This window comes from Eleutherodactylus coqui, chromosome 2 (genome assembly GCF_035609145.1).
Source record: "Eleutherodactylus coqui strain aEleCoq1 chromosome 2, aEleCoq1.hap1, whole genome shotgun sequence".
NCBI classification, from domain to species: Eukaryota; Metazoa; Chordata; class Amphibia; order Anura; family Eleutherodactylidae; genus Eleutherodactylus; species Eleutherodactylus coqui.
In genome coordinates this window covers 213,906,199-213,922,737 of record NC_089838.1, presented here as the reverse complement: position 1 = coordinate 213,922,737, position 16,539 = coordinate 213,906,199, and the positions used below count along the sequence as shown (strand labels likewise).

At 41.0% G+C, this 16,539-nt stretch overlaps 1 protein-coding gene across 2 annotated transcripts in view; it reads left to right on the top strand.

The window, feature by feature from the left end:
- The window catches only part of LOC136612252 (proto-oncogene Mas-like), a 38,430-nt gene extending 23,976 nt beyond the window's left edge, over positions 1-14,454 (top strand). For both annotated transcript variants that reach the window (XM_066592469.1, XM_066592470.1), the window contains exons 2-3: positions 7,371-7,433; positions 11,865-14,454. In XM_066592469.1, coding sequence (XP_066448566.1) covers positions 11,940-12,890 — 951 coding nt within the window. In that variant the 5' untranslated portion in view covers positions 7,371-7,433; positions 11,865-11,939 and the 3' untranslated portion in view covers positions 12,891-14,454. The remainder of the gene's footprint in view (positions 1-7,370; positions 7,434-11,864) is intronic.
- Positions 14,455-16,539: the final 2,085 nt, after the last annotated feature.

Below are 16,539 nucleotides of genomic sequence, written 5' to 3'. Positions count from 1 at the left end.
TTTGTGAAAAGGTATTTTCGAATGAAGCTATGAAGCCTTCGAGACTGAGTGATCACCTTGCAAAAATGCATTCAGAGAAAGTGGGTAAGCCTATTTCATTTTTTCAAAGTTTAAAGTCAAAGTTTGAGAACCGCAGCACTGTAGGCAAGCTATTTGGAAAATCTGCTCTCAATGCTGACAAAGGCTCCTTGCTTCCTATAAAGTCTCTTTATTAATAGCGCAATGTAGCAAATCATATACTATTGGGGAAACACTTGTGTTACCCACAGTTAAAGAGATTGTCAGTACTATGCTGAGGCCTGACGCGTGTGCCATGGTGAAATCAATTCCTTTGAGTAATGACACCGTTTCAAGAAGAATTGATGAGATGACTGCTGATGTGGAAGAAATGCTTTTGGACGTGTTAAAGAACTCAAAATTTGTAATGCAAATCGACGAGTCAACGGTTAAAGACAATAAGCATTGCTGCTAGCTTACATTTGTTTCATTAACAAGAATGAAGTCATAGTGGAGGAACTGTTGTTTAACAGAAATGTAACCACCAACACGAAAGGCTCCACTATATACAAAAGAGTGGAAGAATTTTTCCCAGAAAAAAACATATAGCCCATTTAAAATCTTCTATACCTGACATAATGGCAGTCCAGTGTGTGATTTATTGGCAGCACCTTGTTGCTAAACATTTATGTGGGAGATTGTATGATTCTCTGCGCTATGTAATTAATGCTATTAACAAGAAAAAAGTGCACTCTTTGAATGAACGTCTTTTTCGCGAGCTCCATCAAGATCATGACGAAGAAACGAACGTCTACTCCTACACACCGAAGTGAGGTGGCTGTCAAGAGCAAAGTGCTTACGACGCTTCTACGAACCTTTTGACACAGTAGTCGAGTTTCTTCAGCCAATTGACCCAAGCCTTTGTGATGCAATCGAACTATGATGTCTTGACATTCAACACAAAACTACAAGGAGACAAAATGAATTTCATTAAGACTAAAGGTATAATCTCTTCTTTCAATGCCAAACTGGACCTTCATACCAATAACCTGAGTCCACACAAGTTCTCTCAGTTTCTGAAGCTTCAAGAAATTGCACGCGAAAACATAAACAAACTTCAAGATGCAGACTTTGATGTTTTTTGCTCACACCTCAAACGAGCCAAGCCATGATCTATTTACCCTTGAAATACCAATGTGGGTACTCAATCCATTTTCAGCAGACGCAGGAGAATTTCATCCCAGATGATCGACTTGAAACACGATAGCGTAGCTCAAGCACTTTTCCAACAATGTGGCTATGAATGCTTTTGTGTGAAAGTGAAGAATTCCTGTCCTATCCTGTTGCCCGTCTTAGCTTTTCCATCTACGTACTTAGTAGAGTGGGGCTTCAGCATGGTTCAGCAGCTCCTGACAAAAGTGAGAAAAAAACTTCAGATATGTGTAAGGGGCGACTTGAGACTGCGGTTGACGAAGATAGAACCAGATATCGCGAAATTGGTGTTTGCTCATCAGACCCAAGGCAGCCATTAATTACTCAGAGTGATTGTGGCAAACATTATTATTACTAGTCAAATTTCACTGTTCTTGCATTTTAATTAGTCTTCTGACCATTAAGGATTGAGGTGTATCCTGCATTTTTTTTAATGCGTTGTAAGTTTCTATAGACTGATAATTAAAGATGGTATAATTGCTTGCTCCCCCCCAAAAATATCTTCTGCAATAAAACTTATTTATTATTGTATCAATAATTAACCGGTTTTTAAATATTTAGCACCTACATTTTATCAGCTAAACGTTAGCTAACTAAAATACTTATTTGGTACTTTTTAGGCCTCCCTCACACAGGGCGTTTTGTACAGCGTTTAGCGCTGCCTTTTCAGCCCAGCGCTAAACGCTGTACAACACTCCCATTCATTTCAATGGGGCTACTCACACAGGGCTGAAAATGCAGCCCCTTCCAACGCTGCACTTTGACAGCGATGCATGTTCTATTTTGGGGCGTTTTCAGCCCTGCGTCGCCCATTGAAATGAACGGGCAGCGGTTTTAGCACTGCTGAAAATGCAGCAACACTTGGTGCCGCGTTTTTGGCAGCATTAACCGCTCACCGATTTTCGGGGTGAGGGCTTGCAATAGAAGCCCTACGCCGAAAATCAGTCCCAGCTAGGTAGAGCAAAAAAAAAAAGCAATACTCACCTAGCCGCTGCAGTCCGGGTCGCGGCTGCTGGTCTCTGCCGCTGATCCGGGCTTCCTCTGCACTCACAAGTCTATTGCCGTAGGCCAGGTTTGAGAACCCCGCCTCCGGCAATAGAGTGCTGTGATTGGTTATCGGCACACTCGATGTCCAATCACAGCCCTTCATTAACTGTCTCAGCCAATCAGCGCCGGCAAGCTCTGATTGGCTGAGACAGTCAATGAAGGGCTGTGATTGGGCATCGAGCAAGCGCCGACAACCAATCAAAGCACTCTATTGCCGGAGGCGGGGTTCTCAAACCTGGCCTACGGCAATAGACTTGTGAGTGCAGAGGAAGCCCGGATCAGCAGCAGAGACCAGCGGCCGCGACCTGGACTGCAGCCGCTAGGTGAGTATTACTTTTTTTTTTTCTTTTCACCATCCTTGGCTGCGTTTTCAGCCGAGCTGAAAACGCAGCCAAAACGCTGGCATAAAGTATGCCAGAGCTGGTGAAACAGGGCGGAATCTGCAGTAAACACAGCATTGAAAAACGCTGCATTTCTGCCAGCGCCCTGTGTGAGGGAGGCCTTAGAGATATGTTTTCACAATTAATGCTAGTCTGTTAAACACTAGAGATGAGCGAACGTACTCGTCCGAGCTTGATGCTCGGGCGAATATTAGGGTGTTCGGGATGCTCGTTACTCTTAACGAGTACCACGCGGTGTTCGGGTTACTTTCACTTTCATCTCTGAGACGTTAGCGCGCTTTTCTGGCCAATAGAAAGACAGGGAAGGCATTACAACTTCCCCCTGCAACGTTCAAGCCCTATACCACCCCCCTGCAGTGAGTGGCTGGCGAGATTAGGTGTCACCCGAGTATTGAAATCTGCCCCTCCCGCGGCTCGCTACGGATGCATTCTGACATTAGTTCAGGGAAAGTGCTATCGTGTTGGAGCTGCTATAGGGAGAGTGTTAGGAGTATTTTAGGCTTCAAGAACCCCAACGGTCCTTCTAAAGGCCATAAATCTTCTCTATATGCGCTCAATGGGGCCGGCGGCAGCAGCGCCGACCCCATTGAGAACATATAGAAGACAAATTCTTTGGTATTTTAATTTGTACTTTTAACTTTGTAAACAAGGCAAACCTTGACTGGGTTTAAACTACTATCAGCAATCAGCTCATTGTCCATCGTTTATGCAGCATACGTTCAGTGTAAATAGCAGGCGTTCAGTACTTAACAGCCGCTATGTTAAGTCAATGGAGAGGGGCGGGGGAGCGAAGGGAGAGAAATCTCCTGCAACCTCCCTGCCTCCCTGCTGGCCACTTTGTGCATCTGAAAGGCTTCTAAGAAATGCCATCCTGGTATACCTCAAGGAAAATAGCTGTATAACTCCATATCAGCATGAGTTTATGAGGAGTCAGTTTTGTCAGACCAGATTATAAGGGAAGAAGGGGGAATCATTGGATCTTAGGTATTTAGTCTTTTCCAAAGCCTTTGATACTGTGCCACATAAAATGTTGGTATATAAAATGAGAATGCTTGGTTTTGGCAAGAATGTGTGTAAGTGGGTAAGTAACAGGCTCAGTGATAGAAAGCAGAAGGGGGTTATTAATGGTACATACTTTGATTGAGTCACCGTTACCAGTGGGGTACCGCAGGTGTCTGTATTTGTCCATATTCTTTTTAACATATTTATTAATGACCTGGTAAAAGGATTGCACAGTAAAATATAAATATTTGCAGATGATACAAAACTGTGTAACGAAATTAACCAAAGAGAGGACACAAGGCAGTTGCAAGTGGATCTGGATAAATTGGGGACTCGGGCAAAAAAAAGTGGCAAATAAGGTTTAACACTGATAAATGTAATATTATACACATGTGCAGAGGAAATTCATGTCCCCGTTACACACTAAATGGGAAACCACTGGGCAAAACTGACATGGAAAAGGACTTTGGGATTTTAGTTAACTGTAAACTTAACTGGAGAAACCAGTGTCAGGCAGCTGCTGCTAAGGCAAATAAGATCATGGGGTGCATCAAAAAAGTTACAGGGGCACATGACGAGAACATTGTTCTCCTCTTTATCTCCTCTCCAATTCTTACTCGTGGCTTGGAACCTAAAGCCCAGTCATCAATTGCAGAGAGGCCTGAAGTACTTGTGCTACTGCCCCTACACAAAACTGCCTCTCTGTGCTAAGAGGCTACTGCATGAACAAGGAGGCAGATGGAGGAAGAGGCAGCTGAAGCAGCAGAAGATGGAGCAGGATGAGGCTGACTCTCCTCCCTCTGGCCCAGCACAATGTTTATGAACAGTTACATGAACACCCACCATCCCCTGCCCTCTCTCAAAGACAACAGGTGGTGGGAGTTCATATGACTGTTCTACATGTTTTGTTGAGGTAGCTTAAGTTCTCTTCACAATTTAAATGCTTACTGCAAATCGTACAGTTGACCACTCTTCTGTCATCACTTGGGGTTTCAAAAAATGCCCAAGTCCAGTGAGCAAACCCAGCTGTGAGCCTCATGTTTGTGCTGCTGCAACTAGTAATAGCTGATGATGATGGTACAGCCCTTATGTCTGTCTGCAACACCCTACACCCTGTCCGCCTCTTCCTCTTCCTACTGCAAGCTGCTATCATGACTCTCTCTGTCTGATGCCGCTGACACGCACTGAGTGTATTTGATGATTCCCTGTTTGGGTTTATTTTTGTTTTATATTAACATAAAAACCATCACCAACTAATTAAGCCATAATCCCTTGGCACAATCTGTGAGAACAGGTGGTCACACAGTACAGCTTGTAGATTTGTCAACTGTCCCTGTTTGGTGCAGCCTAATTGAATTCTCCTTACCCCACTGCTAGCTGGATAAGGCATGCAAATAATTCATATTGGTGTGAATGGCAACTTTGAACGATGTCTGAAGCTACAGTCAACGGCAATATTCCCGACGCCAAAGCATAGTTTGTCTGTCTGCTAAATACAATGACAGCAACAGCAATATACCTTCTCCTGATGTACAGACTATGTTTTGTATAGACATATAAATGTTATGCAGCTTCTTTCTCTGCTCCCTCCAATAGAACCCTGTTTAAGCTCTCTGCTAGTACACAGGTTTTTACAACCAGCAGGAATGTATCCTCTGTAGGACATCTGTCCCTATTATCGACAGGCAATGTGTTATTTAGGCATATAAACATGATGCAGCTTCTTTTTCTGTTCCCTCCAATATAACCCCGGTATACAAGCTTTCACACCATCAGCAATATATATTTTGAAGAATATCTGTCCTTAACAACAGACTACATGTTATATGGGCATATAAACGTGATGCAGCCTCTCTGTCCTGTGTTCAACTGTAAAATGGTCGCTGGTTACACTGTTGCCATTTTATACTGTATATGGCTAGGTCATGTGATGCAACCATCCACTAAAACTTCTGCACAAATGCAAGAGGGAGGACATATTTGATGACATCATCAAGGCACCATAACTACTGATTGGCTTCACACTGACCTTTGTAGCAGGTATTTTGGGAAATTCTATTTTCCACGAATTCTGCCAAAAATCAGGCTCACCGGATTCAATTTAGCTAAAATCTGTTCGTTTTTATTACCCAGTCGACCAACACAGGCAGTACTTTGTCAACTGAAATTCTAAATTTTATTCAGAAAAATATTTCCACAATGTTTGGTAGTTTGCTTTCAGTTGGGGATCTGTTATGATAAAAATTGATTGCATCACTCTTAATCACATGAGGAACAGAAACCACAGTGATGTTAAACCTTCAAGTAATGAAGTTTCTTAACCCCTTAATAACAAAGTTTTTTCATTGTTGCATTCCTAGAGCCATAACTTTTTAATTTTTCCATTAATATAGCCATATGAGGGCTTTTTTGTGGGAAAACTTGTATTATTAATTACATCATTTTGGGGTACACCTAATACATTGTATAACTTTTATTACATTTTTTTAGCAAGACTGGGAGAAAACAAAGAAATTCCGCCATGTGTTTTTTTGGATTTCATTTTTATGGCATTCAGTGTGCAAAATAAATAATGTCATAACATTATTTTCTGGGTCCACACGATTTTGGCAATACCAAGTTTATACTGTTTTTTCATATTTTGCTATTTTTGTACATGAAAACGCTTTTTTGCTTTTTTTTTTAAGATTTGCTTTTGTGTTACTGCATTCCAAGAGCCATAGCATTTTTATTTTTCCAGTGACGGGCCTGTATTAGGGCTTGTTTTTATTTGCGTGATGAATTCTAGTCTTCATTTATCCAACTTTTGGGTACATATAACATTTTGATTGCTTTTTATTAATTTTTCCTTATAGAGGCAAAACTAACAAAATCTGCAAATCTGGCTTTTTTTTAATGGCAGTACAATTACGCCAATGCCAAATGTATTTATTTTTTTCTCTTGTAACTAGAGAGCGAACGTACTCGGTAAGGGCGATTTCGCAATCGAGCACCGCGATTTTCGAGTACTTCACTACTCGGGTGAAAAGTACTCGGGTGCGCCGGGGGGCGGGGAGAGGCGTGGCGGCATGGGGGGTAGCAGCGGGGAACAGGAGGGAGCCCTCTCTCTCTCCCTCTCCTCCCCACTCCCCGCTGCAACCCCCGCGCCGCCACGGCGACCCCGAATTTTTTCGCCCGAGTACGGAAGTACTCGAAAATCGCGGTATTCAGGCGAAAAAGGAGCGTGGCCGAGCACGTTCGCTCATCTCTACTTGTAACATTTTCACATTTTTTAAGAAATGTTTATTTTTATGACTGCATTTAAAGACCCCTAACATTTTTCTTTTTTTGTCAATGGGGCTGTATGAGGGTGTTTTTTTTGCATGATGGTACCATTTGTTGGTTGCTTTCTATCCGCAAGATATGCAAAATTAGCTAATTTTGCCATGTTTTTTGTATTTTTTTATGGCGTGTACTGAGCTTGTTAAATATACTAACTTTTTTCTGGGTCATTATGAATTTGGCAATTTCAGATTTGTGATTTTGTGAAACCAGCTCAACATAATCCACACTTTTATTTTAATGCTGATGGTGTCAGAAGAAAATTGTAGTATATGTAATGATCGGCAAAAACACAAAATTCTGTACATGTAGTTAATAAACAGATATAATGAGGTAGAACAGTATATAATTTGTAAGTGACTTCATTTGTGGTCTCTCTTTAATTTTCAGCCTATTGGCATGTGTCTTACTACAGTCTCATCAACTCTAGATACATTTCAAGACTGAAAGAAGGTGAGAAACTCTTCATATTAATGAACAGTGAAGATACTAAGAGAGCTTAAATCTTTACTTTATAGGATCATTCTGTTTTTCGGTTCAAAAGTCTGTGCTGATTAATTTCCTAATATATTTTTATTGCCTCCTTAGCTGTCCTTCAAATCAGCTGGTTTCGAGCCCAGTTTTTGGCTGTCTAAGACGGCTGCAGCAATTTTTTCTCTACCTACTGCACAGATGAGCAACTCTGGCAAATCAGAGAGCTGTATAGTGCATTAGTAGTTTAACACTGTGGGGAGATTAGGTAGTCTAAAGATTGCATCGGCCATCTTGGACGGCCTAAAACAGGACCCAAAACTGATAGATCGTAGGGATAGATGAGGAGAACAACTGCAGATAACATACCTGCCTCTCCCACCAGTAGCGGGCCAGTATAAAACTAGAGGATTGCTTTAATTCCCACATGTCTATGCAGAAAATTTGAAGCTGTATTTCAAAAAAAGGTTCTCCAACTGTATATAAAGATATACGAAGAAATTAATCCGCTCCAAAAGTTGGACCTACAGTATTTAGAATAATAGAAATAAAATGTTATTCCAAGGGTGAAGACTGACTTTAAAGATCTTATTGTTTTTAAGATGGTTTATTGAAAAGAATATTATTACATATTACAGTGTATTATAAATTTGAGGATATTGTAGCTTCAAGTTCAGCTATTACCTGTTTAAATAAAAGATATGTTTAATTTACAATCATTTGTAATTGTCTACCTTTGATATAGTCCTAGAATGGTAATAATGGAAATGTTTTAACTGCTTCTGCCTTCTCTTCTACAGCCTACATAGTACTCAATGACCCCTATGTAGAGAACGGAGGAAGCGGGACCCGGTGATCATGTGATCGTCGGCAGCAGCCAGCTTGTCAGAACAGCAGGGTCTTAGCAGACCCCTTGACCAGCTCTGAATGGGACTACTGTCACACTAGGGGAATGTTTTCTCTGTAACTATGGATGTTAGTGATGCCAACCTATTGACGCCAACCTAAACTGTAGCCATATCTGCCCTGTAATCCAAGATGATACAAATTCTATATCAAAACATTCAAAACAAAGTGGCAAACCCATTGCTATAATTTATTTTAACAGCAATAAAACAATTAAAAAAATAAAGCTATATATAATATAAAATATATATTTTAAAATTCAATGAAAAAAGGTATTAAAAAATAGCCTTATGCATAGCAAAACCATAAACAAAGCAAAGTAATTGTGCCAATCCAGGAAAAAATAGGGCTATAAAACCACCACAAGGGTAAAATCACTAAAAAATGCCTACTCCTTTATGACCGAAACACTCGGGTCTTTAATGGGTTAGATCTGTTGAATCAGTGTAGCAACACCCCTTCTCGCTATTCCACACCCAAGTTGTGGCATGAGCTGGTACAAACTTAAAAAGTGGCAATTTTTGATGCAGTTGTGCCAGTAGTAAATGTCCCCCATGTGTTTGGTGAGACATGGAAACTGCCCCCACTGCATTTCAGATATTTTAAACCTAACTCAATAAAGGTTCTGCTTTTATTTCAAGACGAGTGCTGGACTTCACAATTATCATTTCACTCCTGTATTCTGAACCAGGAAAGAACACGACATATTAAGTGATCGGGATTATACTGATTACAGTTTGATATTAGTGTTAACACACCAGATATCAGTGTAGGCTACTTTGTGGGTACGGTATTTTGCGCACAGTTTGGCTCTGCTATACCATGCTGTCTGAAGATGAATGGGCTTATCATCCATGAGGATAGGTGACACAAAACCTTTTCTGCTTTCCAAATCCCATGCTGCCTGTTATGCTGACTACATACAGCCAAATACTTTTCCGCCCCCTCCTGTATTGCCCATTGTGATCTCTTAGGTAATTTGTGCAGGTTATAAATAAGGATCATTAGACCTGGAACACATAAACTAATCCTGTGTGGTATGCAGTTCTGGTTATAAATACAATACAGTCGTCATCAGAGTTCTGGGCTGATCTTGTTTCACTGCACGCGTTAGCGGGCATTCCCATTGCGTTATTGTACACGCTATGTGACTAGGCTCGGGTTGCTCCGTGATAGCTGGTAAAAACAGCGCTGTGACCGATTCCCCAGATGGAAACAAACAGGGCCATTCACTTATATTGCCCATTGGACAAGCTTTCTATGTATTAATGCTTTATTTGCAGTATAGAAAAACATAGTTGTCTGCGCTATTCTGTACTCCCAATATAACCATTTTACAAGGTTCCCATTTGTTTCTGACACCAAAGAGTTGTCTGTTTCACAATAGATGTGAATGGCATGTTTGTTTCTGCATGAGGAGATCGTCGCAACACTGTTTTCACCAGCTGCCACGAAACCCCCTTGTGTAGTCACATAGGGTGCGTTCCCACTGCGTTATTGTACGTGCTAAGTGAAGAATATGTTGTAGTATGAAGATGTACAGATAAAGATCTTCTATACATTTTGAATAATTGTATTTTACTTACTAAACCACTTTTTGGCTGAAAAACAATCATCAACCAACGTATAAAGCAGTGCGAACTGATAATATCCTGTATTACGAAAGCTGACAATGTGCCCGAGAGTATAAATAGCAATAGTGACATGCATAGCAGTTGCTATGAAGCCCATTGTCTGAGAGAAGGCTCACCTTTGGGCACATGACTAAAGATAAATTACCTGTAATCCCTAGTAATACATGTAGAGAAAGGGCAGCCGACTCTGCTACCAAGCAGGTATTCTGCATCCACTTTGAAAACAGCCTCAGCATTGAGGAGTAATTATTGAGCAGCTGGGCCACATCTATAGCCCTCTGTGCCTTCTACAGTAATAAGGCAAGGGCTACAAACTAACCAAAGATCGCTGTGGAGCCCTGTGACCTCACATTCTCTTTGAGGTCAATGGGGTTGCAGTGTAACTCACAAGTTGCCTCAATGAAGAGTCACAGATTGCAAAAAGTGCACCAAAGTTGGACTTTTTCTTGATCTTTGGGTTACAGCAACTTGGGAGTCGCACAGCAACTACATTGACCTCGGTGAGAATGCAAGCTTGCAGGACTACACAGTGATATTTCGTCCTGTGACCCATTTTGGACAGCTAATGTCTAAATATGGAAATTATTAATCACTATATAATAGATTTAACCCCTTGAAGACCTAACAATTTAGAAAAAAAATTCACTCCCATATCAAGATCCATAACGTCTTAATTTTTCTATCAAGGGCCTGCTCTGCAGCGGGACACGTTGTACTTTTTAATGATGCAATAAAATTGGTCTGGAAAAGAGTGCCTTTACACATGGCAGAATATCTTCCATGCAAATGTTGTGCAGATTTGCCATAGATTAGCAAATACGCAGCAATTCTGCGGCAAATCTGCAGGTAAGACAAGTAGATATCGGGGCAGATTTTACTGTAAAGTAATCTTTTGCCCCATCAGAAAGCACATTTGGGGCTCGTTCAGACGGGTGCTGTCCGCACATTAAAGGCGCTTAGAACATGTTTCTATAGGAACCAACAGGTACCTATAGAAGCATTTACATGAACAACTATTAGACGCGCTAAATTCACGCATCTAACAAAGATAGGATATACGAGTGCAGGTCGCATCTAAGGTCCGTGGTGCGCGCAAAGATAGAACCTGTCTAGAGATGAGCGAGCCTACTCGGCCATGCCCCTTTTTCACCCGAGTACCGCGATTTTCAAGTACTTCCGTACTCGGGCGAAAAAATTTGGGGGGCCCCGTGGGTGAGTGGGGGGTTGCAGCGGGGAGTGGGGGGGAGAAGGAGAGAGAGAGGGCTCCCCCCTGTTCCCCGCTGCTACCCCCCGCTCCGTCACGCCTCCCCCCGCCCCCCGGCGCCACCCGAACCTTAGCACCCGAGTACTGAAGTACTCAAAAATCGCGGTGCTCGATCGAGTAATTACTCAAAACGAGTAGGTTCGCTCATCTCTAAACCTGTCCTATTTTTGCTGCATGCTGTCCAAACACTTTGTGAATGGGCTACTTCAAGTAGCTGGAATTAGTCCTTTCACGTGATCCTTAGAGCAGTAGAACCGTGATCTTTGCACACGGCTATACTGCGCACGGACAGCGCTCGTGTGAACAAGCCCTGAAAAGAATAAAATTAATATGAACTGCTGTGGTGCCTGAATTTATTCCCTACAGCAGTTTGTATAAATGTTATTACTTTATTTTTGTTTCCATTATAGTGTTATTATTATCATTACTCTTACATTACGTTTCCACTATGTGTAATATATGTGGAGCGCTTGTTGTTTTTGTATGGTGTTTATTAGCACTCTTTGGATACAAAATCAGACCAATACACCCAATAGTTTATCCATTGATAATTGATTGTAAGCTGCATGCAGTTGCTATATTAATGTACTGCTTGTCATTGTTTTATAGGAGTGAGGACACTGACATACCAGGAAAACACAGCGTGTTTTTGGAAAGTCTAAGCTTTTAGCTGCTACACTTATCATGGCTGAATCTGGAAACATTTCATCAAATGCTACTCAGCATTCAAACAATTCTGATCACATCACATACTCCGTTGTGGCTTGTGTCGGTTTTATACTCTGCCTGTTTGGAATGCTCGGAAATGCTATTGTATCCTGGATTCTTACATTTAAAATCAAGAGGACCAAATATACGGTGTATATTCTGAACCTTGCCATTGCTGACTTTATCTACCTTCTTTTTGTGGCTGTTTTGCTGCTATTGTTGGTTGAAAGAATGTTAAACCGCAAAATGCCATCCGCTACAGCCCTGTTTGCAATAGAAGTAATATATGATTTTGGAATAAGCGCTGGTATGATCTTCCTTACTGCAATAAGTGTAGAAAGATGCCTTTCTGTACTCTATCCAATATGGTATAAATGTTACCGGCCAAAACACTTATCAACCTTTACTTGTGGGTTGATCTGGTTGTTTGGCGTTCTCTGGTCCCTTTTGGATAACTTTATCTGCCCTGAAGAGTCCTTCCTGGCTGGAACAAAAGATTGTACAGGAATGCAGATATTCTCAACAGTCGTCACGTTTGTCATCCTCATACCCTTGATGTTTCTGTCCAGTTTTATTTTAATCTATATCATTAAAACAACATCGAAGAAATCCCGACCACCCAAGATCTATCTTGCCATAATAATGACAGTTGTGGTTTTTCTCATTTCAGTGGCACCTATGAGATTGTTGTGGACTTTACTCTATTTCAAGGCATTCACAAGCATGTCCGCTGTAACGTTCTTTTTTGTCACCACATATTTTACTATATTTAACAGCAGTGCAAACCCTTTCATTTACTTCTTTGTGGGTAGACATAGGAAGAAGAGGTTTGGTGGTTCCATCACTGCAGCAATGAGTCGGGTGTTCAAAGATGATGAAACAGAGCAGACATCTGATGGGAACACAACTAGCAGTAGCATGAACTAATAGTGCCAGCCATTCATAGTGTTCAGTTCTGCAGCACTCTATGGTCAGCTTTGCACGGGCGCAAGCATATTTACACACACACATTTGCATATTTGCAAGATGGGCTTTGCACTTTGCACGGATGTGTGTGTATTTTACTGTTTTTTGCATGCGCGTGCCCTTTGTATTTCCACATGTAAAAAAAACACGCAATTACGCTCCCATTGATTTCAATGGGCAATTAAGTTTAATATGTGCTATTTTCATGAACAATACGCTTGAAAATAGAACATGCTGTTTAATTTTTTGTGTGAATGAAATGTGCATGCAAAATACGCTCATATGAATGAACCCATTAAAGTCAATGGGTTCTACTCACTGCTTATTACCTGCGCAAATGCGTTCGTGTGAGTAAGCCCTCAATAAAAAGGAGGTAAGTCATAAATACTTAACAGAATAGTTACTTTTCTTGAATAGCACAGACAATAACTTGTAATTTAGGCTAAGCTATAGATATAATAACAGTGTGAGTGGATTGAATTTTAGGATTATTACTGCACTTTATTGCTTTGCCTGCATTTAACAATGGCAGTTTTGCTTTTTGCATGTCAGAATTATGAAACCCTAAGTGCATTAGAGTAGAGCAAGTTCACGACTGTTGTGGAGAATACCTCCACACTAAAACATGTATTTCCCAAAGGACAAAACACAAAAGGGTTTTATATTACATTTCAGGAAGAAACAGTGAAGGAAAAACTTATCAAGGTGGAATCATTATTATACGGTCGTAGGATTTTGTAAAGTGTTCTTGAATAAATGCAGTAAAATGTCCCATTATTTTAACTGGGAAGACCGCCGTCATAAAGATAAGACATCTTAGCACTTATGTGGCCGACTATTGTTCATGTTAATGTTTTATAAAGCCTACAACACACAGAGAGGCCATTTCAGTGGAAGAAGGGTATTTTCTATGACTAATGTTGTACCATTATACAGATGTAGCAATAGTTCGCATGACTGGTGTATCGTGATAACTTGTTTTGCACTGTTGCACTACTTTGTAGTTGTATTATCAGAGCACATTAAGTGTCAAATTAACATTTGTCACATCTGTGCCTTGTGAAATGAACTCTGGATTTATGGCAGAAGATACAGAGCGATGAAACAGGTGTAACACTAACCATTTACCACCAGAAACATCTTGCTTTGAGAAAGTTCTTATTGAATTCTGTACATTGTCACAAAATTACATTTTCATTTGTATTCTCCAGCACATTTTGAAAATGTTGCCAGTGGAGAGTTACATTGTGTTTAGCTAATGGATGTGACAGAGGCAGAACTTTGAGAGTGTAGAAGTGGGAAGGAAAGAGTCAATGTAACAAAGTTAGAAAGAGTTTTGAATGTTTCCCCTCCATTTGTAAAGTACAGTTCGTAAAAGGCGGTGCTGATAATTCTCCTACTGGGCATTCTACCGCCACATTGTCCGCTCTGCTGCGGTCTGGTGTTATTTCATACTACATGCTCCCAACTTTGACTACCTGAATATATCAGCATTTGCTGTGTGGACTAGAAGTTAGTTTCTTTTTGCAGGTCTAAAAGAGCCTTGATGTGAGTCTCATAGGAACACATAGAGGGACTGACTTTCAGTTCACACAGCAGATACTGTAGGATCCAAGTGGCAAAAGAGGAGGGGGGTGGTTATAGTATAATGCCGAACCAGATTAGCTGTAGAATTCAACAATAAGAGAATAATCGGCACTACATTTTACATACTGTACTTTACAGACAGGAAAATTTCTCCACCTGCTTCTCTAAGTAACTAAATTTAATTTTTTCCATAAACTGGTAGGACAAGCACAGTTAAGCAACTTTGCAATATTTTTAATTACAAAAAATGCTTATACTCCTCTGCCTCCTGCACTAATCACTCTCTCAGAATTTACTGATTAAATTTATACACAAAGGTTAATATACTGAGAGATTTGATTACAGCTCCAACCATAGATGTCTACAGAGGGGGGAGGAGGAGGAAGGAGTTGCTGGTTGGAGGCAAAGATAAAGACATATGCAGAGATGCTGCTGCAGCATCTGGCAAATATTTTATTTCACCCCAGTGTTAGAATAACAGCATCACTGCTCAGTAAAGCTGTATAATGTCCTTCATTCTGCTGCTGTTTCCCAACATATGATAGACAGAGGTACAGTAGAGGAGAAGGATCTTCTCTTCTTTATATGTGCAATCTATGGGATACATCATAGCAGCTAGTCTTCAGCATTCTGGAGTGGGGTCAGGGAAAACGAGCAATTAGAATCTTAGTCTACAAAAGGGATAAACTAATAAAAATGCCGGTACAAGTGATATAAAGGTGAGAAATAATGTTATTCTGCATGTACACAGAACGGCTTATACTGAAAAGCCTTCTGAAAGTTTACTTACAGTTTTAATAAACACAAAATAAACAAAATATCAACACCTATAATTGCTACTAACTGTTTTCATTAGATCTTCCTCACAATTATCTTCTTTTCTCTTAAAGGAACACTTATGGAATAGGAAATAAATGATACACTGTACTATGTCCCATTTAGACAGGACGAGAGTCGTCAACATGACTGTACGAGCGCAGACGTCACTGTGAAAGGGGTTGTCCCGCGAAAGCAAGTGGGGGTAAGCACTTCTGTATGGCCATATTAATGCACTTTGTAATGTACATCGTGCATTAATTATGAGCCATACAGAAGTTATTCACTTACCTGTTCCGTTGCTAGCGTCCCCGTCTCCATGGTGCCGTCTAATTTCAGCGTCTAATCGCCCGATTAGACGCACTTGCGCAGTCCGGTCTTCTCCCTTCTGAATGGGGCCGCTCGTGCCAGAGAGCTGCTCCTCGTAGCTCCGCCCCGTCACGTGTGCCGATTCCAGCCAATCAGGAGGCTGGAATCGGCAATGGAACGCACAGAGCCCACGGTGCACCATGGGAGAAGACCTGCGGTCCACCGTGGGTGAAGATCCCGGCGGCCATCTTCGCAAGGTAAGTAAGAAGTCACCGGAGCGCGGGGATTCGGGTAAGTACTATCCGTTTTTTTTTTTAAACCCCTGAATCGGGTTTGTCTCGCGCCGAACGGGGGGGGCTATTGAAAAAAAAAAAAAACCCGTTTCGTCGCGGGACAACCCCTTTAAGGTCATTAGCGCTCATGCAGAGCATTTAGACAGGCAGAGAACACTGCTGGATCACAGGCTTCTCTCTGGCTTATTGCTCAGCAATTCACTTTCTATCTCAAGCACTGAGTGGAGCATTTACACTCAGCGAGAATCCAGCAATGTGTTTTACATTTTTTTTATATTTGAACAAATGGCCCTTTATGCTTCTGTTTGTCGTAGAGTGTGGTACAGGGATTCTTTTTTTTACAGTTTTCTGAATCCCATTTTCATGCACCCCCCCTTGGGCTCTGCATTATGCAGAATACAGTCTATCAGTGTTTTCAGAGAGTTCTTTTAAGAGAGGAAAGCAAATTATAAGCATAGTCCCACCAATGCAGTTAGTGGCACATAATGTATAGGGCTCTGACAACATCTCATTTATGTTCTTTAACCTAGTAGTAAATGTCATAGGTCACATAGCTATGTGCACAGCATACAATGAATGTAAAGTTTAAAGCTACTTTGAGAACT